The sequence below is a fragment of the Arvicanthis niloticus genome, chromosome 24, assembly GCF_011762505.2.
Source record: "Arvicanthis niloticus isolate mArvNil1 chromosome 24, mArvNil1.pat.X, whole genome shotgun sequence".
NCBI lineage: Eukaryota > Metazoa > Chordata > Mammalia > Rodentia > Muridae > Arvicanthis > Arvicanthis niloticus.
Genome location: NC_133432.1, coordinates 37461935 through 37471917, shown reverse-complemented (window position 1 = coordinate 37471917; position 9983 = coordinate 37461935). Strand labels below are relative to the sequence as shown.

Below are 9983 nucleotides of genomic sequence, written 5' to 3'. Positions count from 1 at the left end.
ATGCTTGGAGTTACATGTGTTCTGTTATCCCACACACTTACAGTGGGATGACTGCTGTCATGTTCCACCAACTGTTACAGAGGAGCCTAATTTGGACTGACATCTTGTGAAATTCTTCCCTCAAAACAGGCAAATAACACAGCCCAACTGGGAGCACTGAGTTTCAGCAGTATTTGTCACTTGGGAGGGACAGAGAGGATCTCAGGTTAAAGGTCATCTGGAAAGGACCAAGTGGCATCTACTGTTATAGGACAATCCTAGGGAGAGGTGACCAGACATCTATGCATCTGAGATAGGGAATTAATGTCAGACTTAAAGACCAAAGACCAACTTGGTGAATTTATTGTGGTTACTTAAAAGACTGTGTGTGAGGACTTACTTATAGGAGCAGAAATGATTCAAAGACACCTGCACTGTGGTAAGCTCACCCAGCATAGATGAAAGCTCTTGACAACCAGAATCCAAAAGCACACAGTACAATCTAGGTCACAGAATGTCTCTTGTAGCTAGCTCAATTGGCCTGAGCCTCTTCCAGGAGCTCAGCTGGTCTCAAAGTGTCTCTCAGAGCCCTTCCTGCTTATGCTTGGAGAGGGGCTTAGTGCGTCTGCTGAGCTTCATGGACTTCCTGAAGCTTTTGATTTCTTTATTTCTGGAGTTTTAAAGGGCTCCCCTACAGGGATGAAATGTTTCACTTTTTTTTTATTTCCATCCCACATGCTGACTCCTCTCCTGCCCCCCCCCTTCATAGAGTCCATCCCATCTCCCTCTCATTTTCCTCTGAGAGGGTAGCATACACCCCCTCCACCAGGTATCCCCCAACCCTGGCATATCAAGTCTCTACAGAGTTATGTGCATCCTCTCCCACTGAGTCCAGACAGGTAGCCCTGTTACGGAGTAAATTCCACAGCCAGGCAACAGCTTTAGCGACAGTACCCACTCTAGTTGTTGAGGGACCAACATGGGGACTGAGCATGTCTGTTACATATGTGCGGGGGAGCCTCAGCCCAGCCCATGTATGCTGGAACATCCCAAGTCTTAAGAAGCTTCCCTCAAAGGTGGAATATTCTTTTCAACACCTACAAAGTAAAACTCAGCTATGAGCAAGTGAACACCAGGGACCACTCTATCCTCAGAGCTGAGTTAGCGATGCCACAAGGACCACGTAGCACAGTGTCTGGGGCTCTGTCGCAGCATACATTATATGCACACATTCCTCTGCACGCCATTGGACGACAGCCTTATTTTGGAAGACAGTTTCATTTCACAAGGGAGGAGATAAAAACTCATATATGGTAATGGTGCGAGTCCCTGTATGGAGTGTAGGTTGTAGAGGAAAAGCTTGCTAGAAGTTAGAGTCACCTGGGGTACAGGCTTCTGGGCAAGTCTTTGGAGGATTAACTTGCTTAGTTGAGGTAGGAAAGCGCTGTGGATGGCAACATTCATTAGACAAGAAATCCCAGGATGAGAGGAAGCAAGCAAGCTGAGCACTGGCATGCATCAGTCCATTGCTCTCTTCTGCCTGCACATATACTGTAACTAGCTGCTTCAAGCTAATGCTACTAAAATATGCAAAACAGCTCCTGTCCCCACTCTACAACCTATTCTTCTAGCTGTGTCAAGCAATGTCTCTCTCCCCACACTTTTCCGGGGTGAGGGTGTCCCTATCCTGTTCCTTTTTTTTTCCCTGAGTCAGAGAAGAATGGACCTCACAGAGGGTGCTGCAGAGGGCCACGGGGTTATATAAATGCCAGGGCAGAGGGAAGGTGGAGACGGGGGAGCCAAGAGAAGCAGAAGATGGCAGGAGAGCCAGAGCTCCATCAGCCGAAGAACCACGGTGAGGCTGGGCACCCTCTAGGTGCTTTCGGGGGAGCAGGACCCAGGATCCAGTGTAATCTGGACCTGGCATTCAGCTTGGGGATGGGAGGGTGAGGGAGGGGCCTGAGATTTGAAGGTCAGCTGCTTATGTTATGTCCCATTCAGAGGAGGAGGAGGTCACATCCAGAAACCAGGGATTTTCTGAGAATGACCCCGAGGGTCTCATTTGCAGCCCCAAGAGTTTGCAAGGTACCAGGGTAACTCGGGGACAGAGGTGTCAGGGATCCTCTGCAGAATGAACACAGCAGAGCAGGATCTGCTCCTTGTGAGCCCAGCTCTGCCCATCTGTCGGTTCCGCAGGACATCTGACCCGAGTCCCCTGGCTTCTGCTGCTTCTCATCTCTTTGGGCCTCTTTTTGCTTATGTTGGCCACCCTGATTCAAGGTAAGTCAGGGCAGGGCTGGGAAAGGGGGTCTGGAGTGGGGGGTCTGTTTTTATTTTATTTATTATTTTGTTTTTGCACTTGGTAAGCAAGAACTCCAGCATGGGACAGGAGCTGAACTCTTTTCTCTGTAATGATCCTTGCCTACCCCCAAATTCACCACAGCTAGGACATCTAAGGTCCACATCTCTCACATGATTTGTGACCACCAGCAGCTTACTGTCCCTCTCTGAAACCTGCCTCATCTTTCCCTTGCAACTGAACTTGGCACTGCCAGGTACTGTTGTCAGTGTTCATGAGGGGGTGTGGGTGTGTATGCTCTTCTCTCTTGCAGTTTCCAGGATTCCTGCATACTCAAGGGGACAGACTCAGGATCAGCAGGGTAGCTCCAGCTTGGATAATGGTAACTGAGGCTCTAGGTGGGAGAGGACTCTGAGGTTGTGTGAGGTGGGTAATCATGGGCACAGGCATGCATGCTGGGTACATGACAGGATGGGGGAGGCCAGAGACCTGTTGGGCCTAACAGATTCTGAGGCTCAGTGTTCTGGTCTGTGAAATGGGTTCCTGGGGTCATTGTGACCACCAACTGTGATTCTGTGGGTCCAGCTTTGGACCAGGCATATAGTTAATTGTTGTCAACCTCTCCTTGTAGGTGCTGTTCCTCAGAAGCAGACATACTCTGGCTTGGAGCAGATCCAGCAGCAGCTGACTCAGTTCAATGCCTCACTGGGTGAGGCTCCAGGGCCTGAGTTGGGACAGAGCTGAGGGGTCATCAGAGGAATTGGCATCCACTTTCTGGGTCTCCCACTGAGGCAGGCAGGATAGAGCACAAGGACTGTGGTCTGGGTTTTGGGAGCAGTGAGTTGATAACTGAAATGGGAGGCCAGCTCTGGACTCTAATGTCCAGGACAGAGGGGAGAAGAGAACCCAACCACTGAGCTCAGTGTTTGCTCTGTAGCTGGCCTGTGCCGGCCCTGTCCCTGGGACTGGGAGCTCTTCCAGGGAAGCTGCTACCTCTTCTCCAGAACCCTGGGCAGCTGGGAAACCTCTGCCTCCTCCTGCAAGGATCTTGGGGCCCACCTGATGATTGTCAACAGTGTTGCAGAGCAGGTGAGTGGGGCCACAGCCATCTGTCCTAGGTAGGCATTGGACTCCAGATGGGAAGCTGTGGGATGTGGAGGAGATGCTGTTTGAGGGGGCTTCCTATAGGAGAAAGCACAATGGAGGGGGGACATTCTCTAGGGGAAGAACCCATGAGAGGTGGGTTGGGACAGAAGGGAGTCAGAGAAGCTTGTGTAACTCTCTTGAGCTGAGATATAAACAAACTTATTTCCTCATATGTCCTGTTTAACCCCCACCCACGGATGCATTTGTATGCCAGAAAACTAGAATTAATGGTGCTAGGCTTGAGTGCATAAAGAACATGCCTGAAGGCAGGAGAGAGTGGGGTTTTGGAGGGGTGGAGGTATCCTTCTGTCCATCCTGACTCCCACCTCCATCCAGCAATTCCTCAAATACTGGCACATCAGAAAGAGTCAGCTTACCTGGATCGGCCTCAGCGATCACAGACGTGAAGGTTCCTGGCAGTGGGTAGATGATACTCCACTCAAACTCAGGTGAACACTCAGAATCTATGGGCCAGTGGCATGAGACAGGCAGATGGCCCTTACTCTAAACACAGCCTTCAGTGTTAGAAAGTATCAGGGACATTTCAAATTCAGGACCCCACATCCCTGGATTTTTCTGTTCTTCGAGCCTTAGCCCAAGTTCCCAGAATCTGCATTTTCACCTTGCTGGGATGGTTCTCTTGGAGATGAGATGGTGAGCAAAATGAGAACCCACATTTTGCTAAGCCCTGCCCTGTCCACTGGCTTGATCCTCAGACTTTGTCTATGAAAGCCCAAGATCAGGACTTCTGCAGTGAATGAGGGAGTGGGTAGTTCTGGGCAGGATGGCTGTCTCTGATAACTAGTAACGTTTACAGCTTCTGGAAAGAGGGGGAGCCCAATAATCTAGGGGATGAGGACTGCGTGGAAATGGCAGAAGATAAGTGGAATGACAGAACTTGTACTGCAAACAACTTCTGGGTCTGTGAGCAACCCTCGGCTCCCTGCCCTGGCCACTGAGGGTCTGTGCTCCCCTAGTCACGCAGACAACTTGGGGACACTCTGCTCCAGTTCCAGCCATCTTGTTCATCCCAGTGTCTCTGTTCTGAGACCTTTGAGATCCTGAGAGAGTTCCTGAGGCACCCTCCCCTGCCGCTCTTCCCTCTTCCTCTGTGGGTGATTTCAGTTACACAAATCTCGAGCCCATGAATCCCCTCAGTAGAGTCACACACACTTGGGGCTGGAGTGTAGCTCAGTGATCCACCCCAGTTGGCCTAGCATGAGTGACTCTCTGAGTCCCATCCCCAACACCCAAATAAAAGAATAAATTATTAAATTTATACATAGTTTGATGTCTTCGATTTAGTGGATTCTCTATTTCTGGACTCTACATGTTTCATGTTAACTAGGATATTAGTGTCTACAATACCTTTGGGTTTTGAGCAATTCGTTTGTTTGGTTGGTTGGTTGGTTGGTTGGTTGGTTTGTGACAGAGTCTCATTATGTATGCCTGGCTGGCCTTGAACTCACAGAGGTCTATCTGCTTCTGTCTCCTGAGTGCTGGAATTAAAGGCATGCAGCACTACACCTGGATGAATATTTTTGAAAACACTGAATTGGTACCTGTACACCTTATGAGTGCATTCTTACTCACATTCACGTTTTCATATTCTCTCTGTGTCTGTCTGTCTGTCTGTCTCTCCCATCTCCACATGCTTCTATTTCTCTCTTCAGTCATTCATTCATTCATTCATAACCAATTATTTGTTCACAGACCCCCCAAGCACTCCTTCCAGGGTTTATACCACTGTACCCAGCTCAAATAAAATGTTGCAGTCATCATCTGGCGGTTCTGGAGCTTAGTACATCCTTTGCTCTGAAACGAAACCTCTGTGGAACTAGTCAAGGGATGACCAGCCCTCTGGGCGTCTCCCTAGGCTACAAAGAGCCACCCAAACCTCAAGGTGACTTCAGCCACTTCCCGCCTCCTCCCCTTTGTCTTGGCTCAACCTTCTGCCTGCGCTTCTTCCACCTCCCCAATAGGTTCCATGTTCTCAAGAAGCAAGCCAATGTCATCCTGGTGTTCCCCTTACCTTGATCCTCAGTTTCTCCTGGCACCTAAGGCCAGGGGAAGGATAAAGAGCCCCCCCCACACACACACACACAGCATCTCTCCCTCAGGAAAGCTGTCTCCAGAGCCCACTGTCTCCCAGTCAGGAAGACTCTTTTTGCTGGTGGTGTCAAAGGCTCAGCCTCCCCCTAGTATCTAGAAACCTAAGGGAATCTCAGCTAGGGTCACCCCAATAGACTCCTCATATTCTCCCCCATCCCAGGCCTCTAGCTAGTCACCAGAGATGCCCTCTCCACCAATTCCCCGTCCCATTCCCAGTCTCATTCCCAGCCCTCTCCTGTCCATCTTCTCCTCATGCCTGATCACCAACCCTGTTCCCTTTCTCTCCCCTATCCCCTCCTACACGAGTTCCTCTCTCCATCCACCTCAAATAACTATTTAGTTTCCCCTTCTGAGTGAGACTTGTGCACCCTCCCTTGGGACCTTCTTGTTATGCAGTTACTTTGGGTCTGTAGGTTGTAGCATGATTGTCCTGCACTTTGTGGCAAATAACAACTTATAAGTGAATACATACTATGCGTGTCTTTCTGGCTCTGGGTTACCTCACTTAGGATGATAGTCTCAAGTACCATCCACTTGCCTGCAAAATTCATGATGCCTTTGCTTTTAATAGCCGAATAGTTGTCTATTGTGTACATGTACCACATTTTCTGTATCCAGTCTTCAGTTGAGGGATATTTAGGATGTTTCCAGTGTCTGGCTATCATGGATAAAGCTGCTATGAACATAGTTGAGCAAATGTCCCTGTGGTATAGTGGAACATCTTTGGGGTATATGCCTAGGAGTGGTATAGCTGGATATAGAGACTGAAGTGACCACCTCCTGTAGCCAGGCAGGACTTCCATCCCCAGGGAGGGGGATGTCAATCCATCCATAAAACCTCCAGCTCAAAATCTGTCCTGCCTACAAGATGTGCAGGAATAAAGAAGAAGCAGATACTGGAGGAACTGCCAACCAATGACTGCCCCCAACTTGAGACCTATCTCATGTGAAAGAACCACCCCCTGATACTATTAATGATGCTATGCTTACAGACAGGAGCCTAGCAGAACTGTCTTCTGAGAGGCTTCATTTGGCAGCTGATGGAGGCAAACGCAGTGACCCACAGCCAAACATCAGGCAGAGCTCAGGAAGTCCTGTGGAAGAAAGGAAGATAGATTTGGGCAAGCCTGAGGGGTCAAGGACACCACAAGAAGAACTGCAGAGTCAACTAACCTGGGACCATGAGACTCACAGAGACTGAACCACCAACCAGGGAGCAAGCAGGAGCTAGACCTAGCCCCCCCCACACACACACACACACACACATCTGTAGCAAGTGTGCAGCTTGGGCTTCATGTAGGTCCCCTAACAAGCAGAACAGGGGTGTCTTGGTCTCTGTTCCCTGCCATTGGATCCCCTTCCCCCTACCTGGACTGCCTGGGTGGACCTAGTCCTACTGGGACTAGATGTCCCAGGATGGGGCAGTACGGGGGGGGGGCATCCATTTTCTGCGGAGAAGGGGAGGGATTTGTCAGGGTGGGACTTGGAGAAGAGGAGGGAGGGGGCTGTGGTCGGGATGTAAAGTGAATTAAAAAATGAATTATTGAAAAAGAGAGAAAGGAAGAAAAAGAAAGAAGGAAATGAAAGAAAAAAGGAAAGAAGAAAGAAAAAGAGGGAGGGAAGGAGGGAGGGGGAGAGAGAGGAGGAGAGAGAGAGAGACAGAGAGACAGAGAGACAGAGACAGAGAGACAGAGAGCACCCACTAAGCAAGCTTTTAGCAACTCGGAGAAAAATTCTCCCTCAGTCCTCTGGGTGGCGCCAGAAATCACGAAAAGCGTTGCTCTGTTTGTTCTGCTGCCTCTGCGCTCCTGGATGCTTTGCTTCCCTCACTGACCTCAGGACCAGAGAGCCTGTTCCAAAATCAGCTCCTTGATAAGGGACACTCCCTCTCTCAGCACTTGCCTGATGATGTACCTTCCACCTCGCTGGCCACTGCTTTTTGTGGAGTTCAAAGAATCTAATTTTATTATACAGAAGCCTACAGTTAACAAAACCTTGGATATCTTAGAGAAACTGCAACTTGAGAGTCCTTGGATATTTTGGACAAACTTTGCAATTTTAAAGAAACTTTGGAATGTTAGAGAGGCTTTGAATTTTGAAAGAGACTTTGGATGTCTTAAAGAGTCTGGAGTTTTTTTGTTCGTTTTGTTTTGTTTTTCAAGACAGGGTAGCCCTGGCTGTCCTGAAACTCACTCTGTAGACTAGACTGGCCCCAAACTCAGTTATCCACCTGCCTCTTCCTCCTGAGTACTGGGATTAAAGGTACAGAGCACCACCACCACCACCACCACCACCACCACCACCACCACCACCACCCAGGCAAATGGCTGAATTTTCAAAGTGCTTGAATTTAAAAAAAAAAAAAAAAAAAAAAAAAAAAAAAAAAAAAAAAAAAACTGCAGGATTTTAAAAGTTGAACTATTTTATGTTGTGACATTAATATTAATATTAGAGATCTCGAGGATAAACAAGAAAGAAAATGTTATGGTTTAGCAATGGCTTGGATTATGTGTCAAGTTAACAAAGTTCCATTGTCCTGCTTGGTGTTTTTATCAAGTTGAACAAGCTAGGGTTATCTGAGAAGAAAGAACCATGATTAGAAAATGCCTACAATCCTCCCTTTCTCTTCAGAGAAAGAATTATGGGGAGGAGAGGAGAGAGAGAAGAACTGGGAGGAGAGGAGGGAGGAGAAGCTGTCATCAGGATATTATTAATTAATTAATTAATTAATTAATGGAAAAAGAAAGAAAATCCCTCCATAATATTGGGCTATAGGCGAGCTTGTAGGGTTTTGGTATGGAAGGCTACTGTAGATTGTGCTGGGAAGATGACCTGCCTGGAGTGTTTAAGAAAGCAGACTGAGTAAGCCAATAGACAGTGTTCTTCCATGGCTTTCCCTTCAGTTCTACCTTGAGTTCCTACCGTGACTTCCTTTAAGAATAAACTGATATAGATGTGTAGATAAAATACACTTTCTTCCCTGAGTTGCTTTTGGCAGTGGTGTTTTATCACAGCAGTAGAACCCTAAGATACCCACCCAGTGTGTTGTTTTTCTCACTGCTGTAATAAATCATCTGGCAAACGAAAGTTTTATTTTGGCTCCTCATTCGAGGACGCAGCCCACTGTGGTACCCAGAATGTACAGCAGCTGGTCACATTGCATTTGGACTTAGGGAGCAGACAGGATTGAACACTGGTACTGTTTTCTTGCATTTTTCATTTGGGGCCGGAATGTAGCCCTTCAGATGGTGCCACTCACCTTAAAATGGGCCTTCAAGGCTGGAGAGATGGCTCAGAGGTTAAGAGCACTGGCTGCTCTTCGTCTCAACAACCACACAATGGCTTACTACCATCAATACTGAGTTCTGATGCCCTCTTCTGGCATGTAGGTGTACATGCAGATAGAGTACTCAAATACATCAAATACATAAAATAAATAAATAAATACATCATGCGGGGGGGAAAAAAAGAATGGGCCTCCCTACCACAGTTAAACTCCTCTGAAAACACCCTCAGACACTGTGATGGCTGCTCTTGATTGTCAACTTGACTTTATCGGGAATGAACCATAGTCCAGAAATGGAGAGCACACCGTGAGAGATTTTTTTTTTTTTGGGGGGGGGGGAGGGCTTGGTTTGAAGTGGGTAAATCCACTTCTAGTCCAGATCTTTTGATCATATGCCTTTGATCTGGATCTGGAGGCAAGAAGACACATCTTTAATCTGGGGCACACCTTCTGCTAGAAGCCTATGCAAGGACATGGGGAAAGCGCTATTTGTCTGCTTGCTTCTGCCTTGCTAGCAAGTCTATTCTTTCACTGGCATTAAAGCCTACGCCTTTGAGGTTCCAATGTCTGCTGAAGACCGGCTGAGACATTCAGCCTTGTACACTGAGCAACTACTGGATTCTTGAACTTCTCATTCATAGCCAGCAATTGTTGGATTAGCTGGACCACACACAGCCTGTGAAGTCATTCTAATAAATTCCCTTCAATATGTGTGTGTGTATATATATATATATATTATATACATATGTACATATAATATATACATATTTTATATATGTATATAAAATTTTAGAGAGAGATTTATTCTATAAGTTCAGTGTCTCTAGAGAACCCTGACTAGTAAATATAGAGACACTGCCAGACTTGCCTCCTAGATGGCCACAAAACAAGTTGACAATGACCATTAATCATCATATCAGCCAGGATCCAATAAGCCAGATGTAAAATCCCAAACTATCTGCAGAAAATTCTACAACCACAGCTAGAGGCTAACGAGACTGCTCAGCAGGTCAGAGACTGAAGACATGAGTTTGATGCCTGTAAACCCACCTGATGAAAGAAGAGGATTCATTCCTACAACCGCTCTCCGCTCTCCACACACGCCCATCTACCCACATCCCAAATAAATAATAAATGTATAGATATAAAATAGTTGACATC

General features: G+C 47.3%; 1 protein-coding gene across 1 annotated transcript; it reads left to right on the top strand.

Moving 5' to 3' along the window:
• Positions 1-1742: 1742 nt before the first annotated feature.
• On the top strand, positions 1743-4703 carry LOC143438148 (CD209 antigen-like protein C). Its single transcript, XM_076923754.1, has 8 exons — positions 1743-1834; positions 1981-2064; positions 2176-2259; positions 2592-2660; positions 2910-2987; positions 3216-3367; positions 3761-3873; positions 4242-4703. Exons 1-8 carry the CDS (start codon positions 1795-1797, stop codon positions 4381-4383), a joined length of 762 nt encoding a protein of 253 aa, XP_076779869.1. The 5' UTR covers positions 1743-1794; the 3' UTR covers positions 4384-4703.
• The last annotated feature ends 5280 nt before the right edge of the window (positions 4704-9983 follow it).

What these genes read in the sequence shown, in the direction of transcription:
- LOC143438148 (XM_076923754.1), top strand. Translation starts at nt 1,795, where the DNA reads ATGGCAGGAGAGCCAGAGCTCCATCAGCCGAAGAACCACG. An exon ending in GTTGGCCACCCTGATTCAAG is followed by an intron (nt 2,260 to 2,591) that starts GTAAGTCAGGGC and finishes TCTCTCTTGCAG; the next exon opens with TTTCCAGGATTCCTGCATAC. An exon ending in TCAACAGTGTTGCAGAGCAG is followed by an intron (nt 3,368 to 3,760) that starts GTGAGTGGGGCC and finishes ACCTCCATCCAG; the next exon opens with CAATTCCTCAAATACTGGCA.